Source organism: Panthera uncia (assembly GCF_023721935.1).
Source record: "Panthera uncia isolate 11264 chromosome B3 unlocalized genomic scaffold, Puncia_PCG_1.0 HiC_scaffold_1, whole genome shotgun sequence".
NCBI lineage: Eukaryota > Metazoa > Chordata > Mammalia > Carnivora > Felidae > Panthera > Panthera uncia.
In genome coordinates this window covers 115,203,525-115,230,894 of record NW_026057582.1, presented here as the reverse complement: position 1 = coordinate 115,230,894, position 27,370 = coordinate 115,203,525, and the positions used below count along the sequence as shown (strand labels likewise).

At 47.8% G+C, this 27,370-nt stretch overlaps 2 protein-coding genes across 4 annotated transcripts in view; one reads left to right on the top strand and one right to left on the bottom strand.

Annotated features, from left to right (window-relative positions):
• Positions 1–9,436: 9,436 nt before the first annotated feature.
• Positions 9,437–14,436, top strand: ISL2 (ISL LIM homeobox 2). Its single transcript, XM_049611909.1, has 6 exons — positions 9,437–9,497; positions 10,365–10,554; positions 10,835–11,097; positions 12,883–13,166; positions 13,749–13,916; positions 14,320–14,436. Exons 1-6 carry the CDS (start codon positions 9,440–9,442, stop codon positions 14,434–14,436), a joined length of 1,080 nt encoding a protein of 359 aa, XP_049467866.1. The 5' UTR covers positions 9,437–9,439.
• A 6,830-nt stretch (positions 14,437–21,266) lies between these two features.
• Positions 21,267–27,370, bottom strand: part of SCAPER (S-phase cyclin A associated protein in the ER) — a 522,663-nt gene continuing 516,559 nt past the window's right edge. For all 3 annotated transcript variants that reach the window (XM_049611895.1, XM_049611896.1, XM_049611897.1), the window contains 3 exons: positions 26,891–27,082; positions 24,258–24,309; positions 21,267–21,712 (listed from right to left, as the gene is read on the bottom strand). In XM_049611895.1, coding sequence (XP_049467852.1) covers positions 21,609–21,712; positions 24,258–24,309; positions 26,891–27,082 — 348 coding nt within the window. In that variant the 3' untranslated portion in view covers positions 21,267–21,608. The remainder of the gene's footprint in view (positions 21,713–24,257; positions 24,310–26,890; positions 27,083–27,370) is intronic.

The window sequence follows — 27,370 nt, the reverse complement described above, 5'->3', positions numbered from 1 at the left end:
TTTTATTATTATTTGTAAATTCTTTGCTATACTTCTTTGTATAAATAAATTTATAATACTCATATATGTATATGTACAAGTTCTTTCCTAGAGAGCCAGTTTTTTTTAATATTTATTTATTTTTGGGAGTGCACAGGCAGGAGAGGGGCACAGAGAGTGGGGACAGAGGCTGCCTGCTGACAGGCTGATAGCAGAAAGCCCTATGTGGGACTTGAACTAATGAACTGAGAGATCATGACCTGAGCCAAACTTGGACACTCAACTGAGTGAGCCACCCAGGTGCTCCTAGAGAGCCAGTTCTGCTTAACCATTTATCAGCACACCAGTGGTGGTGTGTATGTGCCTGTACTAGTTAGTCTAAGCCAACAAAGGAGTCTGACTCTTTATCAGTTATTGGATCAGGAATAGGCATATCTAAGCCAGTTTGGGTCAAACAGAAAATGGGTTTTCTGGAAGATTCTAAAAAGAAGCTTCCTTGACCTTTGGTGAGAGCCCCAGAAAGCCAGCTTCTCCTGCTGGTCACAGACAAGGAGGTATATGGTCCCAGGTATTTTGGCAGCCATTCTGTGACCATAAGAACTATCCCTAGGATGGAGCTGAGTCTCTTGACACTAGAGCAGGGAAACAGAAAAAAACCTGCTGATGACATCTTTGAAGCCCTGGGTCATCCAACTGTACAGTCTGCCCTACCTCTGTGCTTGTTGTTTGAGCCTGCTCATTTCCTGTTTATGGTATTACTTTTAACTGGGCTTTCTATTAGCCCAAAGCACCCTGCTGATACACGAGGAATGAAGGAGATGAATAAAGTACCATCCATAGCACATAGTAACTGTTCAATAAATAATAGTATCTCCCCTTCCCTCCACCCAGACCATCCTTCCTTGTACCCAGTGTTCATGTGCATGCCAGCTTTTGCCCCCAGCACTTTCCCTCCTCACTCACAGGCTACAGTGGAAGCTTTCTCTCCTTTACAGACCCAGCTCAAATCCCACCACTTTCATGAAACTTGCCTAGTTCAGAAGGAATTCTGCTTTATGCTCAGCTTGAATGAGCCTCACATACTGCTTTCTGTGGATGCTTGTGCTTTCCCGAGTCTGGGTCTCTCTTCTCAGCTACAGCAAAATCCTTTTGGGCCAAGACCATTCTGTATGCAACAGTTGGCCTCCTCTATAGTCTGGTTCAACCTCTGGTTCCTTGTAATGTTCAGTCAGTACTTGATGATGAGCCTACTGGCCTATAATCTTTTCTCTCCCTTGCTTTTTACAAGCTATGGGCTTCAGGATTCAGCTGAATGAGATTCCTACAATAGCAAGAGGAATGTTATTTTGTTTTGAAGGTCTTTACAAGTATAAGGCATGTCTAAAGTGGCTATAAATAATTTATATTGCCCATAACTCAAGCTGATCAAAATAGACCTCATCACCGTGATGCGGCAAAATCTGGTACAAGCTGCTTTGCTGCTGCCTCCAAACCAATTACACATTTGGAGCAGATGAAAATCTGACTGGATTCCCTCCTGAATCGGATTAATGCCCCATCCACAATCACATTAATCACAATCTGTCCATGATTAGACATCAGATAATCCCATTGGACAAGAGGTGACAACCCAGATTCTATTATCTCATTTTTTATCTATTTTTGGAATTTGCTGGTAACTCTAGCCTTCAGAAAATGTTTTCCAGTGAAAGAGGATCCTATCTGTGTTCTTTTGAAAAATCGTTGCTGGATGGGCTTTGACAATAGCCAAATATTTGGTGTCATTTATAATTCCTAGTTTATTTTAAGGTGACAAAGAGACAAAAAAGGACATAAGTCTGTGGTCTTTGAAAAGTCTGTGGTCTGAGAAAAAAACACATGTATTTAGCGTCTTATGAATGTGTGTTGGAGAGAATAAAAGACATCCTTCAAAACCTTTAAAGGTTATGACAATAGCTTTGTGAAGAGGCATCCTCACATTTGAGGGCATACAATAAATGATTATTCATTTGTTTTAGTATCATAAAAGGCGAGCATCTATGATTGGTAAGGGGGCTGGAAGTGGGTCCCAAAGTCTGCAAAACCTAAACACCCACATCTATGCAGTGGGAGGAGCCTATTACAATATTCAGTTTTCCTCCTGGGGAAATAAAATGAAAAATAGGCATCACTAGAGTTCCAGTCAAGCAGATAGCTGACACTTCCTCTAATTTGAATCTAGAAATACTGCTAAAGGAAAATGCTAGGACCACATGAGTCAGGGCAAATATGATTCTATGCCTACATTCGCTGACTTCAGGGCACTGGCCCAGAATAGCACAGCAGAAAAAAACGTGAAGTCTACTCCCACCCCAGGAAGATACAATTCGCAATATAGGATTGTTCCCTATGATGCTGGTCTGGATCTGAACCCAGATATATTTTTTCAATATCTTTAGCAAGTAAGTTACAAGGCAGTGATATTCTTTTCCACTTTCCTCAGGATTACATATAGAGATCCTTCCCGTTGCCCCATCTAAATGGTTGAGATTGATTGGTCACTATCCACCCCTCTTCCAAATCAGGCTTTCTCCTAGCCTGTCCGTTTCTAAGGAGAGAGAGGGGCTGGCCCAAAATCCACAAGCACATCTTCTTCCTTCACCTCCTCCCACACCTTCCTGACTTGTGTCCCATTTATTTCCTGCCTTGCTTGATTCATCCATGTGTTCATCTTTCCACAGAACAGCTATGTTCATGCCATTTCCCCATCTGAATCTCTTCACACTACATCAGGATCACAGTTCTCCTTCGCCGAAAGAATGCCATCAGAATTCCTCAGCCTGGCATTTGAGGCTTCCTGCAGTCTAACCCAAACTTCTCTTTCAGTCTTTTGTCATCTGTCTCCTCTGTGACAGCCCAGCTACCTGGACCTGCTGTGGATGGTGTGCGCCACTGCCCACATCATTCCTGACTCCAGGTTCACATTTCCCCCAAAATGCACATGACTTACACACCTCCTTCCTCTCTCTGCAAAACCGTTCCCTCTTCCTTTCTCCTTTTTGGTCTGGAAGAATCATACTCATCCTACAGGGCTCAGATGAGATGCCATGGGCTCCAGGAAGACTTTCCAACCATTCTATTCTAGGTCCTTCCTTTGTGTTCCTGTTATAGTCTAGGTCACGGTGCTGACCCCTAGTCAAAGGTAAACAAAGCCGGACACTAGGTACAGTGGCAAGGTCTGATTTTAGTCAGAAATATAGTATAGTAACAGGGCAGAGTCCCATGTGCACTGAACTCAACTTTGACTTGTACAGAGGTGACTGGCTGTTTTAAAGGGAGAATGAGGGAATAGGGAGGGGAGGGGACGGGGGTTCAGGAGAGTCAGAGAAGTGAAAAAGTACAAAAAGCAGGAAGTAGGGGTTGGTTCAGGAGAAACCCATGTGGGTTTGCTAACTGCTTATCCAAGGTAGGTTCTTCCCTCCCAAAGAGGCTGGGAGACAAAGGTCCTATCTTCAGATGTTGACAGAAACAAACAGTAAATTCTCTTGACAGCCTTGAGTTTTCTTAGGAAGGCATTTAGGGAGTGTGTGTGTGTGGGGGGCCGGTAGGGTGGTCCTGTGGATATAACCTTGAGCTGTCAGAAACCATGTCAGTGTTTTGTTCAAGGTGGAGACCTAGTCGAAAAAGGGCTCAGAGGAGCCCACCTGGAGTTTGGTCAAAGGAGAGACTCTTTGTCACTTACCATTATCTTCCTCTCTTTTCTACCTGTTATCTGTTTCAGTGAAGCACACCCTGTCCATCCAGGGCCCCAGCCTGAAGCCTGGCCCATTTGCAAAAGGCTGGCCTCGCTGCAAAACCACCATCTGATCCTGCTTTGGTGAATCTATTTCCCTTTGGAGCTCAGTCTCTCCCTCTTTCCTTCCCTTCTTTTCTTTCTCATTTTACCCACTACCTGGATCTCAGTAAGGGAAGGGATTCGCTCTAAGTGACTAGAAGGGAGGCCCCATGAGGATGTGGGCCGGCGGAAGACAGGAACACCAGTGTGCTGGGCCAGACTGCTCAGAAGCACTCCCAGGCCATGCCAAGGTGGCGAGGGTTCCCCCTTCTGGAAAGATAGGAAATATGCAACTTTTCCCCAAACTGCCAAGCACAACTCCTTCCCCTGGCCTTCTCCCTGAAAATCTAGAGCTGGTGGTTCTCCCTGCAGCTGCCTTCAGGGTGTGATTTGGAAAGAAACAAAGCTCCCTTATGTTTTTAAAAAGGGTTCATTTTTCTCATCCTTCTATAATTATCTTATTGATCTCCCAAGGAAAAGAGTGATATAGACCATGGTTTTCTTAATACAGAATGACTTTGACACATGTCCACTGTCCCATCTGGGGCAGACTCAAAAGCACAAGTTTATAACTAGTCTCATGGACTAGCAAGGGCATGGGTTTGAGTCTCAGTACCACCTCTTACTAGTTGTTTTTAACATGTGACAGTTATTGGTTTATTCATTTCTGAGCTGCTGAAAGATGACTATAAAACCTACCTCAATGCCTTAGAGGCAGGGTTGGCTTCATGGACAACCTGGGTGTTAAATGATATGGTCTGCAATAACTTAGCCCAGGACTCAGCCTGCCGCAAGTGCTCAGTGGGCGTCAGGGAAGAGAGAAAGGGTTCAGGAGAAGGGAGGGGCCCAGCAGTGCCATTGGGTGGCTGTTTGCTCAAAGGAAGTCAGTGGGAGGCAGGTGATAGAGCCTCAGATGAGAGCACAGGTTTGCCTGTCCGGAGGCCTAGAGTCTTGTCAAGTTTCTTCCTTTTCTCAGGTCTTAGTTGCTTTCTCTGAAGCTTGGTGCCCAACTCCACACCAAAGCTGAGTTCTCAGAACTGGATGGTGGGTGATGATGTGAATGCTGAGGCCTCTTTTTCCTGTTCTACACAACATCTCCAACTGCCTTGGGAGAAAAGTAGAGGCCTACGGCCATGGCAGGGCCAGGTGGGCTGGTCCTCAGATGGGCAAGGGTAGAACCCCATCCCCAGGGATGCTAGCAGGAAGAGCCCTGGCTTCCAGCTCCATCTCTGTCACTCACATGCTGGGTGCAAGGTCTCTGGGCTTCGGTTTCCTTTCTGATACTCATGGTAGAGATTAATGTCCTTTTCACTGGCATCAACTTTCTTTGTGTTGGGTGGGCATCATTCCTGTGGCATCCCCTTTGTGAATGATCAGGAAGCAAGATGGTGTAATGATTCCATAAGCAGGATCTGGAGGCAGAGAGGCTGGTTCAAAGGCTCCACCAGCTTTGTAACCTGGGACAAATTACTTAACCTCTCCAAGCCTCAGTTTCCTCATCTGTGAAGTAGGGATAATTTAAACAATAGTAACTTCTTTCTAGAAATGTGAGTATAAGGGCAGCCATGTGTGTGAAGGGGGCCCCAAGCAAGAGGCCGATATGATAGCTATTATGATGCTGCTGTTGAAGATGTAGGTTATACCCAGTATTCCTCCCCATGTGTGTGATTCCATGGAAACAAGGAGACAAAACATCTTTGTGCAGATGAGGGTCTCTTGAGTGGGTAAGATCTGGAAGGCAGTTAGTGGGGAAGGAAGTCCAGTATGTGTGTGCATGTGTGTGCACATATGTGTGCATGTGCATGCATGCATGTGTGTATGTGTGTGCATGTGTGGGCATGCGTGTGTGCATGTGTGTCCATATATACATGCACATGTGCACATGTGTTCGTGCGTGTGTGTGTGTGTGTGTGTGCATGTGGGGGAGCTGTCTGGGCGCCCCAAGCAGGATCTGTCCTTTCATGGACAGGCAGGGAGAGGATGACCACCTTCTCTGGTGGTCTGTTTCTTCTCTGTCAAACACAGACCTGGAAGAGAGAGGCTCTAAAGGCTCTTCCAGCTTTCCAGTGCTAGACTGTAGAAGAAAAGGAAGAAAAGGAAGGATGGGAGGACTGACTAAGCAAAACTGTAAAATAATAAAAGTGGGTTTTTTGCCAGCTGGCCTGCTTTGGTGACCCACCTCCCAACCCTGGGGCCTTGTGCTTTCCTGCTCCTTCTCTCAGGTCTCCTTCCCAGGGAAAGAGCCACTATCACTATAGTGTGAATGACCACCTGTTATTCTGTTCTTTCTTAAGGATCTTTGCACAGTAAGCTGACCTTTTAGTGGAATTGTGAGCAGAGTTTTAGGCAGCAGTGATGGGGTGAGGAGATTTGGGGAGATGGAATTCAGGGGACTTCTCTGTGCTTCTGAAATCTTCCCAGGAGGAGGGTCACAGCTGGGGCTAGTTTTATGGGATAATGCAGAGCTACGGACCTCAAGCTGCTATTTCTACTAAGGGAAGACAGTGTTCCAGAGCCCAGCAAAGCAGGCATCCAGGTCTCCTGCTTGTGGTAGCCTGGGATGTGCAGAGTGTTGTGGCCCCTGCCTCCCCTAGAAGGGTACCCCGGGAGCCGCCAGGAGGCAGAAAACAAGGGCAGGGCCAGGTCAATGGTGCCCTGTGGCTGTGCCAGGGTAAGAGTTTTCTCTGTTTTCTCTTCTCCCACACTTGCGTTGGTCTCCCAGGGGTGGCTGTGACCCAGGAGACCCACATAGAGGGACCCTGAAACAGGTTGCTGGCTTTACAGCTCCAGAGAGGTGAAGGGGGTGAGTGGTAGAACCATACCTCTGTGGGTCTTCAGCGGCCACATTGAAAGAAGCAAGGGAGATGGAACCAGGCAGACCTGGCTTTGAATGTCAGCTCTGACTTACCCTGTGACTGGAAACAGTCATGTCTGCTCAGGAAGCCTCAGTTTCCTTGGGGATTGAATGAGTCTAATATTACCCACATCATAACATGATCTGGTAGGCTCATAACAGGGGATTTGCACTTGGTAGGGTCTGAACAAATATTAATTCTTGACTTGGTTTCCTGGCATTCCAGGAGAGGTGACTATTTCTCCCCTCCCCCTAAGATGGCCTCAAAGATTGTTTTTTTCCAGGTGGTGATAAATTTCTCTTCTTGGCAGAAGAGGGTTAAAGTCCAGGCCTAAGATTCTGCTGGAGGCATCCTCTCCTGGTGGCCTTCAAACTTGAGTTATTGACTAGTCACTTGCTCCTGGCCAGATGCTGGAAACCAGGCGAGGCTTAGAGTGGCCTAAGGAGGAAGCTCATGCCCCAGGCACACAGCCTAGCTCACCAATATGCTCACCTCATGCCCCCATTTCAGGACCGCATACCCAGGTACACAGACATCACCTGTATGCAAACTACACTCAAGCCACACTTTTTGATTTTCCACCCCACAGCAGACACACAGAGCAAATGCACATTGAGATATACAAAGAAATCTTCAGATGATATACACACAGACATATTTAGACCTCCCCTCCACACACAGGCACTCATGCAGGAAAGACACAGCATACACAGAGGCTCCCAACACAAAGATATAACCATAATGATAATTATCACAGTTAACACGTATTGCACACTTAGTATACGTCAAGTGTCATTCTAAGCCTTTTCCAGAGAATCGTTTAATTCTTACAATAGTAGAGATAGCTACTATTTTATTCCCCATTTTACACATGAGGAAACTGAGGGACAGAGAAGTAAAATAAGATGCATTAGGTCACAGAGTAGCCTGGTGAGGATACAAGCGCAGATTGCCCTTCCCCTGGCTCCTCAACGCCATTTATTTACAAAAACATATTCAAACGCATCATTCTCCTCATCCCCGACCTGCTCCGTACACACCCAGGGTGAGCGCCCTTTGTGGGAGCTAGTAGCCAAAGACGCAAGAAATGGCTTGTCAGCAGAGCGATCGAACCTTCTGTGCGGAAGAACCAGACTGGTGACAAGATGTTTCAAAGGTAGTGGCGGTGATCGAAAGCCTTGCGGGACGACGGGACTGCCGGCGTGAAGCACTAGACACAGGTCGGGGGCGGCGGGTGGGCGCTCTCTGGCTGTGCGTGGACCATTGTCAAGTAGCGAGTTTGGTGTGTATGGAGGGCCTAGCCCGAACTCTCCTCAAAGTCTCTCCCTGCACCCTTGGCTGCACCCCTTTCCCAGAGAGCAACCGAGAGCTTGAGGCCAAACAGACTTAGATTTTTAGTAGAAAGGCCGCAGCGCTCGACCGCACCCTCAGGCCGACCCGCCCGCGGGCACCAGGGCCAGGGTCCGACATTTTACCCCAAGGCGCGCACCAAGTTCTTGGTACACCTTTTAAAGGGAAAACAACAGCCACCATGGTTAGATATATGTTATTTATAATTCATGGGCCAGTCTTTGAACCCTTTCAAACAAAACCCACAGCGATTTCTTTGAAAGAAAGAAATGCTTGGATTCTGCTCCAAAGTCTTGGGTTTTCTAAGGACCGACAAACCAGTGCACAGATAGTAAATTACCCCGCACGCTACATTTGTTTCTGATTATTTGCGTTGCAGTTGGTTTATGAAATCAAACAGAAGAGCTTATAAAAATCGCTTATTTGGGAAGTAGGACATACATTCGACCCCAGCATTGTTCCTAGAAGGAGCTGTGCTATTCGGGTGGGGAAAAGATGAGGGGAGTCCGTGTTAAATTACCCCCCCTCCCTTACACACACACACCCCGCCAAACCTCCAAATGCAAGTCAAGGCTCGAATCAGGATCCGACAAGCGTCTTCGAATTCTGCGTTCTGGCGCTACCCATCTAATGCTCCAACTTGGAGAAGTTTTCCACAGGCGGGCGGATGGGGGAAGTCTAAAAAGAGTTTATCCAAACGCCAGTGGTCGTTCCCTAACTTCTCTCTCTAGCTTGTACCCTGAGGACAAAGGCGCACGAGAGGAGAAAGGTGATCGGCTGGACGGTGATGGTTATGTCCAAACAGACCTCCCTTTCTCCTAGCTCTCGTTCCAAAAGAGTGGATTTTTTAATTTTTTTATTTGTGAAAGTAGGGAGCATTTAAAGGAGAGGCCTCCCCCCCCCCTCCCCACCCCCTCCCCAGGTATCCATCACCCCGCTCGGGCACGCCTGCGGAGACTGCCCGGCAAATCCGTGAGGAAGCTCTGAGCTGCGGTGGCCGCGGAGCCAGCTCGGCGGTGACGCAAGGTCCAGCAGGGATAGCACGATAGGGGGCCGGAGAGAGGATCCTTGTAGATTTCGGACGAGGGGGCTGCGCTCCATTGTTCACTCCGGGCCAATCAGGGTTTGTCCATTTCCTTGCAGCCAATCCCCCGTCACCCTCGCCTTCCACCCAAGCCACCCCGCCCTACAGCCCCCAGGTCCCCATTACTTCCCCCGCATCCCCCGAGGTTCTGGGGAAGCTTCATGACGCCACAGGTCCCGCCCCCAGCTCCGGCCCCGGGCGAGTGCGTGCTGACGTCATGCTGCGTGCGGGCCGGTGCGGAATCGCTCCTTCAACTCAGCGGGGCAGGAGGAGTTAGTTACCAAAGAGCCGAGGCAGGGCGCGCGACCCTCGTCCTTCTGCCCCTGCCCGCACACTTTGCGCACATCTCTTTTCTGCATGGTGGATATTATTTTTCATTATCCTTTTCTGGGTGCTATGGGGGATCATTCCAAGAGTAAGTCTTTCTCTCTGTATGTGGGTGTGTATGTGTATGTGTGTAATATGCATTATTTCTAATGCAGAAGAATGTTTAGCGGATTCTACAAGTGGCTTCTATTTGACAGGACACTGGGAGAGAAAAAAAACACACACACAAAACGAATGCATTTCTCCTGCAGGCCACTTGTCCTTTGGAATCCTGTTGTTTTAATTTACAATTAAACATTCTTTCTCAATGTTAGGCTGCTAGGCTGACCTCAGGTTGTGAAATCTGCTTCTGTTTTGCGCTAGGGCAACTAGGTTTGACTGGGGAATATGGGCTCTTTTGCTTGCTTGCATGTCTTTTTTGGCCTTTCCAAGAAAGCAGATTTCTCTAGCTTGATATGGGATATTTAAGAAATGTCAGAGAGGATGAGAGGAGACTCCGATGAAAGCTGATGTGTCTGTGTTGGGATTGGAGGGAGTCGCTGTAAGAGGGAGTGTGTGGACGGAAATGCCGGAACATCACCGTTCAGTATTGATGCGGTGGCGTCCGCAGTGCTTAAATGTCTTTTTATTCTTTCTTCTCCCCTACGTATTAGCTTTTAGTTACAAGATATATCAATAAAATGACTGTGTCCAAATGAATGTAGTAGCGGAAAAAAAAATTGGGGGTGGAGAGGAGACAAAAAGCCTCCGCAAATTCAGAAGGTTTTGTTTTTTCGTTTCCAACTGTTTGGACGTTTAGAAAGCCCACTTCCTTCTTGTGGTCGCAATTCTTGAAAGGGAACGAGGGAGCGAGCGGGTTGGGTTGGGTTGGGTTGGGTTGGGGTTGGCGTGGCCGAGGCCCAGACCGGGTCCGGAGAGCCTGGCCTGACGCGGGTCCCGCGCCCTTCCCTGGCAGAGAAGCCCGGGACGGCCATGTGCGTGGGCTGCGGGAGTCAGATCCACGACCAGTTTATCCTGCGGGTGTCGCCCGACCTGGAGTGGCATGCCGCCTGCCTCAAGTGCGCCGAGTGCAGCCAGTACCTGGACGAGACGTGCACGTGCTTCGTGAGAGACGGGAAGACCTACTGCAAGCGGGACTATGTCAGGTGAGGCCGGCGAGAGCCAGGGCTCAGCTACCGCCTGCTGGGGCTGGGGCTGGGGGTGGCGGCTTGTCTGCGCTCCCCAGCCTGGAGAGAAGGCCACTCCTACTCCGAACGTGTGCCGCCGTGAGCGTCTGGGCCTGCGAACTCCCCGAGGGTCGGTCCCCGCAAGCTCCCTGTGGGCCACAAAGCGTCCTGGGCCCGCGTGCCCGGAGCCGGTCGCAGACCGGGAGGCGAGGCGGGCCTCAGGCCCCTCGCTGACACAGACCGCGCCTTGGGCCCGCAGGCTGTTCGGCATCAAGTGCGCCAAGTGCCAGGTGGGCTTCAGCAGCAGCGATCTGGTGATGAGGGCGCGGGACAGCGTGTATCACATCGAGTGCTTCCGCTGCTCCGTGTGCAGCCGCCAGCTGCTGCCCGGCGACGAGTTCTCGCTGCGTGAGCACGAGCTGCTCTGCCGCGCCGACCACGGCCTCCTGCTGGAGCGCGCCGCGGCCGGCAGCCCGCGCAGCCCCGGCCCGCTCCCCGGCGCCCGCGGCCTGCATCTGCCAGGTAAGCCGCGCGCGGGGCCCGGCGCCCCCTGCGCTGTTGTGAGTGCACGTGCGAGTGTGTGTTACCGGAGTGCTTGTGCTCGGACGAAAAGTTGTCACTCGTGCGCGGTTCCGTTTGCCAGGATTGTGTGTTTCTGTGTGAGTGCAGATCTGTGGCTAGGAACACAGGAGAGTGTGTGTGTGTGGGGGGGGGGGAATCGTTTGTGGATCAACATGAACAAGGATTGTGTGTAGGAGTGTGTGAGCATGCGGGGAATTGTCGAAAATTGTGTTCTCCATGATCAGGAATATGTGGGACGGTCTGCCAGGAGTAGGAGCGTGAATGACAACAGAATCTTAGCGGTGCCTGTCTGGGAAACTTGTATGGGGAATTACAAGCACTATGTGTTACTGCCAGAGAGGAAAGCTAGGTTTGCCTGGGGGTATGTGTGTAAGGAATACATCTCCCATCCCAGAACTGGGCCTGGGCTCCGCCAACTAGCAGGCCAGCCGCCGCAACAAAGAGCCGGTGTCTGTATTTGTGTTTTGAGACCCAGTTTGATGAACAACTTAGCAGAGTGCTTCTCCGTGGGGAGAGTGTGCTGGCACAGTGGACTTGGGGTCATAGAAAACATTTCAAGGGATGATGCCCTGGGTGCTAATCAGGAGCTTCCCAGAGATGGGGTCTGAGTGTGTGGTTAGTGGGCAGGATGGTGCCCCCAGGCTGGGCAGCCACAGACCTGAAGCACCAATCTCCAGATCTGGCTGAGCCTCTGGGTGCTCTGTGGTCTTGTACTGCTCCTCCCCTCTCTGGTCCTCTCTTGCCTCTCCTATAGAATGAGGAAATTGAGCTGGATGGACTATTTGTAAATATTTATTCAGACCTAGAAATGCCTGAAGGAGGATATAAATTGAAACAGTGCGGCATACATCCATGGGTGTGTGGACCTAGTTTGGATGGGGGTGTGAAACAGGATGAAGCTGGTGTTTAGTGCACCGGATTTCGGGTCTCAGAGGTACTCCCTTTTGTGTGTTACGGGTTTCAGGCTGCCGGCCGCGGGGGTCAGGCGCTATTTACCCGGGGTTGAGAGTTCCCAAAGCCAACCGAGAATGCTAGCCGCTGCGCTCCGGCCGGGAGGGTGAGCTGCGCCGGGCCAGGGAAGCTGGAGCCTTGAACGAGGAGACCCGAGAGCTGAGGCCGGAGAGCTGGCAGTGAAGAACGTTTGGTCCCTTGAGGACCGTCCGCACCCCAGGCTGGGTCTTCGCGGCCTTGTCCCAGTGGTCTCTGCACGAGGAGGAATGGCTCTCGCAGGCCCCCAAGAGCGGGAGACAAGCCCCCTAACCCCAAAGCTGCGCGGCGCTCTGGGCCCCTGTCGGTCCCCTTCCCCCTCAGAGTCCCGGGAGCTCCTCCTTCTTCTTCCTCTGAAACTCCGACTTCTTCCGGAGGGCCTCCTTCGTCCCGCAGGGCCCAAACGGGCATTCCTAGGGTCGGGTGAGTGGAGGAGGCACAGCCGGGAGCGGCCACCCGGCTCCCGCAGCCGGCGTAGCGCAGGACTCCCACGCCCTGATGGAGCTCCGGGGACAGCGCTGCGGGGCAGCCCGATCGGGGAACTAGGGAAGGGACGAAAATGCAGAGCTCCCTCGGGGTAGGGCGAACAATTGGAAAGGGAGACGAACAATAAAACGAAATCAACGCAATAGAAAAAGGAACGAAATAGGGCCTCGGAGGGCTCAGCCGCCACAAGGTGGGGCACGGGGCAGGAGGGTGGCGGCCCCTCTCTCACGTCTTGTCCGCCTGTCCTCGCAGACCCCGCGTCGGGCCGGCAGCCCTCACTGCGCCCGCACGTGCACAAACAGACGGAGAAGACAACCCGCGTGCGGACGGTGCTCAACGAGAAGCAGCTGCACACTCTGCGGACGTGCTATGCCGCCAACCCGCGGCCCGACGCGCTCATGAAGGAGCAGCTGGTGGAGATGACGGGCCTGAGCCCACGGGTCATCCGCGTCTGGTTCCAGAACAAGCGCTGCAAAGACAAGAAGAAATCCATCCTCATGAAGCAGCTGCAGCAGCAGCAACACAACGACAAGACGGTGAGGGACCCTGCAGCGGAGGAGCGGGTCAGGTGGGGCCTCGAGTTCTCGCGGCAGCATCTGGGTGCCCTTTTCAGGGCGGGCTCTGGGGACATCCAGGGGCAACTGGACTCTCCAAAAGCGTTTGTTTGTGCGTTCAGAGAAAGGCTTACCTTGGGGATTAAGGCTCATTAATTATTGTACCTGATGTCGGGTCTCCTCCTTGTTCCAGCGGCAGACCTGAGCTGGCACAGCTCTGAGCCGCAGGAGGCATGGTTATGCATCTCCCGCTAGTCCCGGCGGGTTGTGTCCTCTTGGCATGGCTTGGTTTGAACACTTTTCCTCTTGAAAAATGGGAATACAGGCCTCAAATTCCTTTGTTCTGTTGGCTGCCAACGCTGAAGCTGGACTATGGTGGAGGTTCTGTGTCTGGGGCATCTTAACTGGGGAGGGAGGGCTCACCTGGGTCCGGTGGAATGTGCGTCTCCCCCCAAACCAGGACCCATATCTTGGGCCAATGCCTGGGGCCTCAGTGCCAAAGGCGGCGGGAGAGGTAAGGCCTAACTTGAGCGGCCCTCACCTCCACTTCCACTTGTCCCTCAGAGCCTCCAAGGACTGACCGGGACGCCCCTCGTGGCGGGCAGCCCCATCCGCCACGAGAGTGCTGTTCAGGGCAGCGCAGTGGAGGTGCAGACGTACCAGCCACCGTGGAAAGCCCTCAGCGAATTTGCCCTCCAGAGTGACTTGGACCAACCCGCCTTCCAGCAGCTGGTGAGGTCCTGCCCTACCCACCCGACCTCACTACTCCGAGGGGTGGGATTTGGCCGTTGGGCCGAGGTGGGAAGGGGGTACTTCCCAGGGGCCGGTCGTAGACAATGAGAGGGGACATACGTTGGGGGGGACTGCAACTGCACCTCCGCCCATACATAATTCGCTCTAAAGCAAGTCTCCCTGGATTAAAGCCCTCAAGAGGCAGGTAGAGGGATTAACCCAACTCCAGCTCTCGCCCTAATACCCTAGAGTGCGCTTGGGGACCTGGCCCACTTCCCCGAAGGGCTTGCTCCCAGCCGGTGGCTTGTCCCTAAGGGACACCCTCAACTCAGAGCACACGGTCTGGGGGCACCAGCTCTCGCATCTCTTCACCTGCCTTTTCCTGGTGTCTCTGCATCCCCAGGTCTCCTTCTCTGAGTCTGGCTCGCTAGGCAACTCCTCCGGCAGCGATGTGACCTCCCTGTCCTCGCAGCTCCCGGACACCCCCAACAGCATGGTGCCGAGTCCCGTGGAGACGTGAGGGGACCCCATCCTCGCCAGCCCGCGGACCTCGCATGCTCCCTGCATGAGACTCACCCATGCTCTGGCCATTCCAGCTCCGAAAACTCTCTCGCCTTTGTAATTATTATTATTGTTATTTAAAGAGAGAGGACAGAGAAGCAGTCAGGACAGCCCAAAGCGCCAGGATGCAACCTGCTTTCACCAGACCGGAGAGCCCTGATCCAAGAACTTTTATTTTTTCAAAACCAGAATTTGGGATTTACTAGAGTTAGCTCTGCCCTCTTCTCTTCCCTCGCTCCGCGTGGCTGCCGCCGCTCTGTCCGCGCCCCCTACCCGCGGAGAACGCGCAGGGCCCATCTGGCGCCGGGCCACCCCCAGAACTCGCCCAGGCGGGCTCCAACCCCAAGCCGGTCCCGCGCTCCCAGGCAGCTTTGCCTGGGCTCTAAGCGGGGACAATCCAATGGAACAGACACTCAATCCCCAAAGCGCATGATTGCCGGAAAAAAGTAGAAACGAGACTTTCCTGAAAATGTTTTAAATTATCAGTCGACGGACGACAGAGTGTGTGAGCCTTTGCCGAACAAAACGTAAGTTATTGTTATTTATTGTAAGAACAGCCAGTTCACAGTGGGATGGATATTTTGATCTTAATAAAAAATAATAACCCGATGCGATGCTGCTGCTGTGTGCTGTGGGCACAGCGGGAGGGCTGGACGAGCGCCGGTTGGGGCTTGGAGCTTGTTTCAACGAAACAGCGGCCGAGCAGAACCCGCCGCGGGTGCCCAGGGGTGGGCCCAGATGCTTGTGCCCGCGCCTCGCGCGCCGCTGCCCTCAGGGCTCCCGCGCGGCCGGGGGGCGGGCCCGGCGGGGATTGGGCGCTGTTGGGGGGGGCGGGGCTGGGTCCGTGCGCCCCCCGGCGGCCCTGGCTGGCGCTTTAGAAAGCGCGGCTGCCCTCCCGGAAGTCGGCGCGTGCCCCTTGCTCCAGGCCACGCTCTGTCTGCATTGCCCACCACCCTTCCCCGGTCCCGGGCGTTTCGAGGCCGAGGTCCGCGCGGCAGTGGGGGAAACCTCGTTTGAGCGGGAAACCTGCGATGCTCGGTTAGCGGCAGTTCGGCGGACTCCAGCCTGCGGTCAGGCTCTCGAGGGCGTCTCGTACCCTCAGCTTTGCCTCTGCTCTTGGAGCAGAACCCAGTCCAGTGCACCCCCAAAGGCCGAGCCTCCACCCCTCGCTGCATTTTCGGCCGGTGCATTCGGGCCCTTCCGGCGCTTCTTTTCCGAACCCCCTGTCCAGGGCGCCTCGCACGCCTGCCACTCGGACCATGCCGTCGACCAGAGAGCCCGCGGGCCCGTGGCGAACAAGGGGGCTGTGACGGCTCACCCTCGGCGCTGTCCCCAGAGTGGATGCGCGACGTGATCAATCTCGCTGCATTTATTAATTCCCCTGTCTAGACAGAGGAGAAGGCCGGGCGGCGGCTCCTTATCTTCGTTTGGCATCACCTGCAAGCGATACACTGAAGGAGCCACAACAAGCCCCCGCTAGGATCGTGGCTGCCCGGGAAAATAAGTCCACCCAGAACCAGTCTGGCGTGTCCTTGGTTTATTTTCTTTCCAGACCCGAAATGCAGGAGGCGGGGGATGGCCCGGGTGGGAGGGGGCTGGGAATGGCCCCTGGATATGCCGTGCCCAGGTCACTTGGTGTGACATTTCAAACCCCTGCGACTTGTTTTCTTGAAAACTGGCTTTAGTGATCGCAGGAAATAACCGAGAGATACTGAATCTCCAGCAGGCCCCCGGGCAAGCACAAAAAACAGGAGGCTCAGGTTTTACCCTTAACAAATATTTAACCCTTTGGCAGCCTGGGACAGTTCTTTTCCTCTGACCAGGCCTCACTTGGTGGACTCAGGAAACTGCCACCCTACCAGTCAATCCACTACTCTTGAAGAATCTCTGGCATTGGGTTTCCGTTTTCTCGTCCCTCGAGATAAATGACCCCAAGCATATCCTTCTTTGTCCAGGATTTGTTTTGAAAGAGCGATGCCGTGAATAGGGGATATCTCAGGTAGAGTCTGGTAAGGGAAAATGTGTCTGAGCGGCAGCTGTGGTCTCTGGATAGAAGAGTAGGTGCCTTCTGTTAAAACTGTGGGCTGCTTGGATGGCCAGAGGCCACTGTAGGTTTTTCAGCAGAGCTGAGGGCAGGATTCCGTCACCTCCCCCTCCCCCATTAGAAATGGAAAACTGGAAGACTAGCTGTCAATTATTGAAAGAAAATGGGAGGTGGGAAACTCAAGCCAAATTTATATTTTACTTCCTCAAAGTCAAGGTGATGCTAGCACAAAATTTGAAGAGAACATTCCCTTTCTTTGGGATTTAGGAAATGGTGCTGCAGACTTAAGAGATAAGGGAGGAGATACATAGGGTTAATGAGGACCAGCTTTACCTCTCAAGTGCCTAGAAACGGTTTTAATAATCAGGGTTAGATTCTTTGAGGCTTTGCTCCCTTAAGTTAGACCATTCCTTCCCAAACAGAAATATAGATATTTTCTCTTACCTACTGGCTGGCCATTGGATAGCAGGCTAAACTTCCAAGAAATCTTACTTTGGAAAACTTTTGATTAATCCAGAATATTAGGTTTTGTCACTTTAAAAACAGAAGTAACAGGTTCTTGAGTAACGAATTTCATTAATGTTTGTTGTTAATTAGCTCTGAATTTTTGCTTTTGAAAGACTGCAGGAGTTTTTTAATTTTTAAAAATTTATTTATTTTGAGAGAGAGAGACAGCACGAGTGGGGGAGGGGCAGCAAGAGAGGGAGAGAGAGAATCCCAAGCAGGCTCTGCCAGCTCCCAACGCACAGCTCTCAGGGCTCAAATCCACAAACCGTGAGATCATGACCTGAGCCGAAACCAAGAGTCAGATGCTTAACCAACTGAGCCACCCAGGCGCCCTGAAAGACTGCAAATGCTACAAACGGAAACATCTGCCTAAGTACAGTAAACTCTTATTATCCATAGATCAAAAATCTAATTCTCCTTTTTGCTATTCGGTGAGTGTGTCAGATTTTGAATATTGGGAAATTACCCAGATAAAAGTGATTACCATTTATTACGATGCCTGAATCTATATGTATTACTATGTAAAATATTATAAACTCTTCTGTAGTTTGTTGCTGGCCACCCAAAAAGGTGCATCATTTCCACGGAAAAGCTTTGACTTTGAAGCCTTATTACAATGGTCTCTGGTGTGGTGTCAGATCTATGGTTGGTTACATTAATAAATATCAGTTTTAGTGGTTCCCAGGTCATCTTTAAACATGCTCAGTAATACAGTTGGGATTTCCTTGTAAATTAAATTACCTGTAACAGTTACAAATGTTGTATTTTATGCTTACTGAACTTTCAGAGTGAGATGCCCAATTGTGTAGTAAAAAGTTCAATAAAAAGGGGCCATAGGTGGAAAATGGGAGTTATTTAACTAGATTCACTATAGAATATTTTTTTTCCAGAAGATTTATCTAATAATTTGGATAGCCCTATGTAATTGAGGCAGGAAAGGGATTCCCAGAGATGGAAAAGTTTATGGCCATTATACCACAAAATTTAATACATATTGAAAGGCTGCACAATTCTGGGAAATTCAGAGTCCCTGTGGCAGTATTCCCAACGAACTTTAATATTTAATGGGTTGTGGAACAGAAATCAGCCTTTCAATTTTGAATGTGGAATGGCTTAAAGCTCAGAGCTGCAAATATTGTGTTTAAATGAGACGTTGTCTAAGATTGTTCTCTAGAAAATGTTAATTCTGCCACTGCTGCCTGGGGGAGGACGTACATTGCCACACATTTTAGTTAGCTGTGTTTTCCCATACAAGTGGTCACCAGAGAGAGCAAGAGAATTAGCTGAATAGCATGCTGGAGAGAAGAAACAATGAATGAATAATAAACTATTTGAAGAGAAGTTCCAAGCAGGAAATTCAGAGTTTATTAAGCTGATGTAGGGAAGATTAGAGGCTTTTAAATACGGGTCTGATTGATGTAAAGGTAAACTTTCCTCAAGATACTGGGATTCAGTGCAATAATGAGGATTGTGTGACCAATTACAGACTAGCACCTTGTTGAGAGAGACTGTGCATGGACGATGCAGATAAATGGAGTTAGACTGAGAATAGCAATAGCAGAGGAAAAGGGCACAAGAAAATACTGGGATCCAGATGTGGATTTGTGTGGGGATTTGGGGTTGGTTCAATTTATAAAGCAAGTTTGGGGCCCCGCAACAATTGGGCCAGAAAGGCAGGACTTCTAGGTGATCGGGGCACCTCCTCAAAGTCAGCAGCTGGCGGGAGAGTGAGTGAGGGAATGAACGGAGGGGCAGGAGTTTAGGAAGGCTGAGAATCTCCCGGTTGGCAAACAGGATATTTAAGGGGGTGGTTTGAATACGGAAGGCGGGAGAACCCCTGGGTTGGGGGCGTGGGAACTGGGAGAGAGAAGTGGAAGAATAGGGATGGTGAGGAGTAATCCCTTTTCAGATTATCGACACCTAAGAATTTAGAAAGGTGGCAAGGAGCTCTGGAAGAAATGACCCAAGTGGTTTTCCCAGCTGCGCGGGGGAAGGAAGGAAAGGCTGGGCCGGGAGGTGAGACTCCCACCTAGGCGCAACGGGGGCGAAGTTCAGGGTCCGGGGTCACAGAGGCCCCGAGTGCCTGGAGCCAGGGAGAGGCTCCGGAATTTCAGCAGGAAGCTGTGGCTTCGACATCCTGTTGGGCATCCAGGGTGTCGAGCTCCCCAGAAGGCGAGCTGCCGCCCGGAGCAGGAAATTCAGTTGGGTAACAGCGCTGGGCGCTCAAATGTCGTTGCTGCCGGGCTTCGGGCAGCTTTTTCCTATTTGGCTCAAATTCTGGGCTCCGACGCCCCAATGAAGTTGTTGCTTTTTTGCCCCAGCCGCGCCCATTCGCACCGTCAGCTTCACAGGCTGGACCCAGCATAAGCCTTTCGCCTGAGCCCAGCCTGATCCACTTGTGGCCCCTGAGCTCGGGAGACCCGGGATGCGGCCCCCGCCACAAGTGGGTGGCACTCCTCCCCGCAAATTGGAACTCACCTGCGCGCCGCACCCTCCCAGTCCCCGGCGAGTTTGGAAATCGTAAAACCCAGGGGAGTCAGAACTTCAATCACTCTGGCCGGGCGGAAGGCGCCTTAAACTCGAGACGCACAGAGACCGTGAAGGTCGGGAGTCACCGAGGAGTTGCAAGGCCCGATTCTCGAAACCTCCCTACCCGGGAGGAGCCGGGATTCATCTCAATCAGACGACCCCCCCCCCCGACTCCCGGACGAGGGGGGCAAACGACACCATTCAATTAAATGTTTAATTGCGAATTCTGGTATGGTTTCTGAGAGGTTAATCACAGCTGTTTCAATTATTTATGGCTTTCTGGCAAATTTCCGACCAGATAAGAAGTATATTCTATTGTGAAGCATTTTGCAGGAAATCTTATAAATATTTGATTATTCCTTTCAGCTACAAGGATTCTGCGTTCACGCCCCAAGACGCGCTGGGCGAGAGGCATTCGGGAACTCCTCTCCAGGTTGGGGGTCCCGGGCGGGCGACTGCTGGTCGCCGATGGAGCCGGCCGCGGACACCTGCCTGCTCTCCCGCTCCGCCCCTTCCCCCGCCTCGGGCCGCGGAGGAGCCCCGGCCGCAGTCTCGGAGGGGGAGTGCGGGCGCTAGGGCCCAGCCCCTCGGCCTTCGGAGAGCGGTGCACGGCCCGGCTCGCGGCATTGTGTGCGCGCCGCCGCGGTGTCCCGGGTCCGGCGCCTGATCGCCGCCCGAGCCCTGGCGGGAGGGGCTTCCCGAGAGCGGGTCCCGCTGGCTTTGGGGCCGGCGGCCCCCCGCCCTGCAGCCCGCGCAGGACCCGCGGGGTCGCGGCCCCGGCCCGGCAGCGGCCCCTGCGGCCCGACGTGGGTAAGACGCCGGGTACCCGCGCCCGCGGGAGCACAGAGGGCACAGGGACGCGTTCGCCGTGGTTTCCGTCTTTATTTTTTTTTTAATTTTGGGGACCTCTTCATTTTCTTTCGATTTGCAAAGAAGTAAAAACACATAGCTCAGCAGCTTTGTGAGGCTCCAAAAAGGAGTGTTGTGAACATTAAGTAGGTTGTTTTTAAAAAACCGAGACTTTTGTTATTTTCTGGTCCCGCCCCACCTACCTTCCTATAGCTTTGACTCTGACACATATTCAGGCCACTTTTTTTTTCCAACCAGATCTTTTCTTCACGGTAATGTTTGATCCTTATCGGACAGAAATTATTACAGATGTCATTCAGTGAGCGGCTTAGCACTGGCCGTCGGCTTAAGGTGGGGAAACGCTGGGAACAAGATATGAAAAGGTCTACGTCTCCCAGGCAGACCCTTCTCACGTTCAACTGTGAGCGGGGCATCGGAGTTTAAAACTTTTATTCAGAGCCCTTCTCGCCTTGTTTTATGGTTACTTCAGAGTTGCTTCATTTCACAATTATTTGAGGAAATGCGTCAAGGTGATTCACTATGGCTGATCTTTTTGAATCGATAATTTTTATTCTGGAGAATACTTTCGGTTCAGCAATGGTTCTCAGTCCTGTCTGCTAGGAAAGTCCTGTTCGCTAGGAAAGGTGAGGCGGACCAATGGATACAATGTCCTAAATTCATTTCAAATAGCCCCCAAACCTATTATGTAATTAGAATATCCAAGTGTTATAAACATCTTTACTCCAAACCTTAACAAGGGAAATTTAGAGGTTAATTTTGTCTTTAATTAAAATACTCCCAGACTTGGAGTTAACATTTTTCTTTCAAATTGGTATTGTCTTAATAAGAAAAGTCACCACTGCAAACAGAATAAGTTATTTTATTACAAGAACAAAACAGACTTGCTAATTTTATGTCTAATTTCACCCATATTACAAATGCAAAGTATATATTATCATAGGATGTAGGCAACCGAACTCCAAAATATTGTGCATAAGTGAAATAAACTCAACTTCCAGAATTAGAAAGAACATTAAAGTATCTACAGTCATTATAAATAGTGCAAAGTATATACCATATCTACAATGCAGGGGGAAAGTATAAACATGTGAAAATGAGCTTCTTAAGGAACAGTTAGAACATTTGTTTGAACAGTTTAAAATATTAACAAGGGCACTCAAATACAGAACTAACCAAATCATTTATTTTTTCTCTTTTTTTAAAAAAAACTGTCGAGCTTCTTCCCAGGCCTCCTGAGGAAATCTGTTAGCCAGCTCAAGATAGTCTTGGGAACCAAGGGATTTTCCTGAGAAGAAAAAAAGATAATAAATTCTTTGAAGTTTAAGAAATTAAAATTATTTTGATATCTGACTACAAAATGGAGACATGCACTTCAAATAAACCACGATACAAGTTTATATAAAGAAGGTAACTGATCTATTTTTATCTACCTACAGCACAAAATATACATATTTTAATCACAATTTATTTTGTGCTTCTAACATATTCAGACATTAATCCCTATGTAAAACATTACAAAAAAACCTGTTTTTGGACTCCAGAGTAAGAAAATAGGGGGAAATAAGTATGGTGATCCAAATAAAGTGACAGTCATCTCTTCCATCCTTAAGTTAGCCTCGAAATGATATATCTGTATATAAACTTGACATTTGTCGTCTAAAATAGCCTAATTTAAAATATTTTAATTTAAATATGACTTTAAAAAATGCTCAAATCTGGCATTCAGTCATCTAACAAAGCGGAGGGAATGAGTGAGAACTTTACTGGTTATCAATGTAGGCAAAGAAAACAACCTCCTAGCTGGGTAGTGATTAAGCAGCCAGTGTTTGAAAATCAGAATTCTCCTTTAGCAATAAGAATGTGGAGCTGCTTTACACTTAGAATGTAGAGGTTTACCTGGGCAATGAACTCAAAATGCCCTGAAACATTTCTGGGGACTTAAACTAAGCAAAAGGAGAACAGATGTCTAGTATGGAATCATTTTTTTTAACTTTTTGAATTATTTTTTAAAGAAAATTTCTTTTTAAAAAAATGTTTATTTATTTTTAAGAGAGAGGAAGAAACTAAGCAGGGAAGGGGCAGAGAGAGAGGGAGACAGTAGGCTCCATGATGAAAGCAGCAATTCTGACGCGGGGCTCCAACTCACAGTGAGATCATGACCTGAGCTGAAGTGGGGTGCTCAACCCACTGAAACACCTAGGTGCCCTCACTTTTTTTTTTAAAACCAAGTAAGCATATTAAGAGCTGTCACCAATATAATGACTCTGAGAAATGCAGAGAACAGTTCTCCATTTGCTGTTTTATGGATTAAGCATACTGGAATTGGGGAAAGCGTGGATGTCAAGAAGATGGGTCCTTGGAAAAGAAAGAAGGTTGAAACTCTCACAGGCCTCAACCCACCGAGCTGAGGCAGCTCTTGGGACTATGTCTGCCAGATATGTAGCAAATGGTGACTCATCCTTACATTCAGGAGAAAGGAAGAAGAAAGAATGTCTGTACTTCTTACGGGCAAAAAAGTTGCTGTACAATTAAAAATACATTAGATTTTTCAAGGCATTTTCATATATTCAAAATTTAAAACACTGTTTTAAGAAATAGTAACAAATTATACTGATTTCACTCACTGCAGCCTCCAATAACTTAAAAAAAAAAAAAGGCTGTGACTGAGTCAGGGCAGTCCTGAACTTGCACACTAATTCTGGCTTAGACAAATGGTACTATGATGTTGACTTGAACTTCTGAAAAGGAACATAGCTTTCTGTTTACTTCTCTGAGTGTCTGAACCAATAAAACCTGACCTTTTTTTCATGATACTGGTACAGCTTTATATTCTTTTCTATGTACTTTTCAACATCTGCCCACTATAGATAATTGGTGTACGTGTGTGTGTGTGTGAGAGAGAGAGAGAGAGAAAGAGAGAGAAAGAGAGAGAGAGAGAGAGAGAGAGAGAGAGGTGAGGGAGAGAAAGAGAGAGACTGTCCAAGGTGACAAGGTGACTCACCACCCCTCCAAGTAGGGGCTACTTGGTGGGTCACCTAGAGGGTCCTGTTGGGAGTGGGCCTCTGGCCACTTTAAGGAGTATCAAACTAATGGAAGAATTGGGGAAAAATCTGTATTAGGGTCCCATTAATCAAAGGTGCTGTCACAACAGCCAGACAAAGAGCCATTTGTACTTCTCAATTACAGTGTGTGTAGCAGAATATTTTTAAAAAGTAAAAATGTCCTTAATATTCTACATCTCCAGCTCTGATCATAGGAAGCACCTCAGCAGGAACACTACAGGAAAAAAAAATGCTTGTAAATCATTTGGCCTCTGAACTCTTACTAATCTGATGTTCTTTTTTCTCCAAGTAAAACAATTTTACAGTTTTTATTTTCAATAAAAATATCCAAGTACTTGAATTTAAGGGGGAAAATATGGGGTATTATCATTCATAATTTTATTCTGAACACAGACAGGAAACCAAATCTATCTTATTTTAGCATTTATGTGAGTAATGTAGGCCAATATTAATGACCTGATTGTCTCCTGTATTACAAAGTGGCTCTTTAGCAATTATTCACTATTTGTTATATCTTGTATGAGTTGAACATAAATTACGTAAAGATGTTTTGTGCTTTTATTTTCAAAATTTCTCTGTATATTCTGATGCATTAATGCTTGATGACAAAATCAGTTTCTTTACTCATTGAATTATACTTGGTATCTGAATCTCAAATGTTTTAGGGTGATGTAATAAAATGATTTCTGTAATAGTTCCAGAGGGTGGAGTAAGAAACATGTCCATTCAGCTAACAAACATATGACATTTCATTTCAATAGGACGTACCTTTGGGCTGATAAAGCTGGTTATCTGCCTGACCTGAAGTCTGTACAAAATCCTGTGTGAGACAAGAAAAGTGTTTTTATACCAGTGCTATGAACAGAGAATTTCTCTGACGGCAGTTTTCAATGTGATTCTGAAGTCTAAAGACAACTATTTTTGCATGAATACTTTGGAGCCCAAATATAAAAGCTTAAGAAATTGATGTTCAGGTTCTCAATTTAAATCAAATAGTGATGACTCAAATCTTGGTACAGATCATCAGGGGCCAGAAACTACAACTTTATTTCAGCAAACAAACTGAATGCTTTAGCCAAACTTGCTCTTAAAATATTGACAGATTTTTAACATTTTTTAAAAAAGCATAACTCTAAAAGCCCTTACATATTCTGCAGCTAAAAAAGTCTAGTAATTTCACTTTTATGTAAATTTTCAGAGACCTATGACAAACTACCAGCTCCTATTTTTAGTATCATTTTCTAGTGACTATTAATAACCTAACACATGCAGACCTCAAAGAACCACATTATACACTAAAATCCACTATATATTCACTCCTTTGAGCATAATTATTTATAGAAAAGAAAATCTGATTTAATTTCACTAATCTAACATGCTATCTCAAATAAGAAATTTTTGTAACATTTACAAAATGTGTGTGTCCAAATGTATGTTCAATTTGTTACATTTACATTAAATTCCATTTAAATGTGTGTTAAATAGCACAGAGAAAAGTTAGAAGGCTTTAAGATCAATACCAGATGAAAATAAGTAAAAATTTTTTACTTTAGATTCTGAAATCATTTGTATTTTCATAAATTGTTTTCCAAGTGGTTGAAAATGTGAGGGACTAAGTTCATACAGATGCAAAACTGTCTTTGCTCAACTATCACTGTCTTGGTTGGGGCCTCTCTGCTCATGTCATAAAAAAATTGCACATCACATCCCCCTCCCTGGCAGCCCATCCCCTTTCCCAGCCTTATTTTTCTCCATAGTACTTAACACCACCTGACATGCTATTTGTTTTACTTTTCTGTTTGATTCCCCCACTTTAATGAAAGATCTATAAAGGCAGGAATTTTTATCTGTTTTATTCATTGGTGTATTCCTAGTGCCTAGAACAGTGCCCAGAACACCAGAGGCACTCAGAAATTACCTCCTGAATACAAGACTGAATTTTAAGATCAGTCTTAAAATACTCTATAGTGTATTTTTAAATTATTATTATTATTGTTATTATTTTAAGTTTATTTTTTTATTTTAAGAGAGAGCGCAGGGGAGGAGCAGAGAGAGAGGGAAACAGAGAAGCCCAAGCAGGTTCTGTGCCTTCAGCACAGAGCCTGACCCAGGACTCGATCTCACAAATTGTGAGATCATGACCTGAGCCCAAACTAAGAGTGGGCTGCTTAACCGACTAAGCCACCCAGGCGCCCAAGTATTTTCTATTTAAATTTTAATCCTAAGCCTTTAAGAATATATGCAAAATCTTAAATGTTGCTATGATGGTTATGTAAGATCTTATTAAGGTTTTAATTTAACCATAAGATTTTTGTTTTGAAATCCATACCCTACCTGTGGATCTGCAGATCTTTGAAAAAATTTTCAGAAAACAGAACCCAGACTCAAACGGAACAACTAAGCTGAAAGTAAACATTTCTAAACACAATTGATCTAGTTGTATTTGTTAACTGATGGTCTAATAGAGGATAGTTTAAAAAACATAAACCACTAACTGCTGTCTAAGGTGAAGAAAGCTGGACTCTTTAGCCATCCCAACCAGCTGGGCACTATCACATCCTTTCAACAAAGATGCATGTATATTTGCCAGAATAAAGAAGAATACTGCTACAGAGCTCTGCTTTCTGTTTCATTGTTATTAACAGAAAACATTGTCTTTTAATCACACGTACATCATGGAACAAAAAAACATTGGTTTTATAGAACATTTCAAGGAAAATGGAAGATTTTCAGCAATGAATGATCTACAATGACAGAAAAAAAGTTGCAGGATTAGCTATTAGCAAATGTTACAGAATAGCCAACTTGAGTTTCTATTGTCAGTTGACGCAGTTAATTTAGATGTGAAAATACTGCTTTATTTTGCTACAGCACTAATTCTGATTCTAGTCCTACAGAATTTTAACCAGATCAGAAAAATATAAGGCCATACTTACAATTGTTAGATTTTTAAAAAAGCAATATAGCAGGTTTTTATTACACACACGTGTGTGTATGAATCATACTTATTTTAAAACTTACAAATCAACTGAAGTTTTAACTGATCCTTCTTCAGCAATCCTTATCTATTCCCTGTAGCTGCACTAAAGGCAAGGTGAATGTAAATGTTAAAAGCCTTAAAGAAGTCTGGCAACCTTTTTAAAATGTTTCCTTGGTGTGGGTGTACCATTTCAACAACTGGAAAAATATCCTTTTCTTGAAGTCCTCCACGTTGAAGTTTACACCATTCAACCCTAGTTTTACTATCCTAATATTTTAGAAATTAATTTTCAAGCACAGAAAAACGTGAAAAATTTTAAAGACATTGAGGATGGCAAGAATAAACAGCTGGTTCACTTTAACTTTGCAATTGCATTAGCTTCCACTCAAAGTCAGAGAATCAGGCATAACACAGAAGGTACCTGAATGAATGTGGCCAGTAAAACACAGCTCATCTCCTGCTCCAGAATGATCTTGTTCTGACGGTTGTTGTAACAAGCAGCGATAAGTGAGGGGAACAGCACTTTGATCAGTCGTGGGTCACTGAAGTACTGGAAGGGCAACTGGCAGAGTTTCTGCAGCACCGTGGGGTGGCGGCCAGACTGTACGATGACCTGAAACAGAAGAGGAAACCTAGGTCAACGGCCAAAAAGCTCTGCCTGCCCCTTTCTCCTCCACTCCCAACAGTGTCTGTAAGAACAATGGAGAACACACTGAAGGAGTGTAAGGAGAAAAAAAAAAAAAAGAAGACTCCTAAGTGATATCTGTTCTTAAAGGAACAGAAAGTAAAGAAATCTCATTTCCCAACTTAAGGAAACGATTCCAAAAGTTCTGCGGCCATTTCTAGTCCACGATGAAGGGCTCGGCTGCCAGGCGGGAGAGGATTCAACATACAGACTCTG

What these genes read in the sequence shown, in the direction of transcription:
- ISL2 (XM_049611909.1), top strand. Translation starts at nt 9,440, where the DNA reads ATGGTGGATATTATTTTTCATTATCCTTTTCTGGGTGCTATGGGGGAT. An exon ending in TATGGGGGATCATTCCAAGA is followed by an intron (nt 9,498 to 10,364) that starts GTAAGTCTTTCT and finishes CTTCCCTGGCAG; the next exon opens with AGAAGCCCGGGACGGCCATG. An exon ending in AACCCGCCTTCCAGCAGCTG is followed by an intron (nt 13,917 to 14,319) that starts GTGAGGTCCTGC and finishes CTGCATCCCCAG; the next exon opens with GTCTCCTTCTCTGAGTCTGG.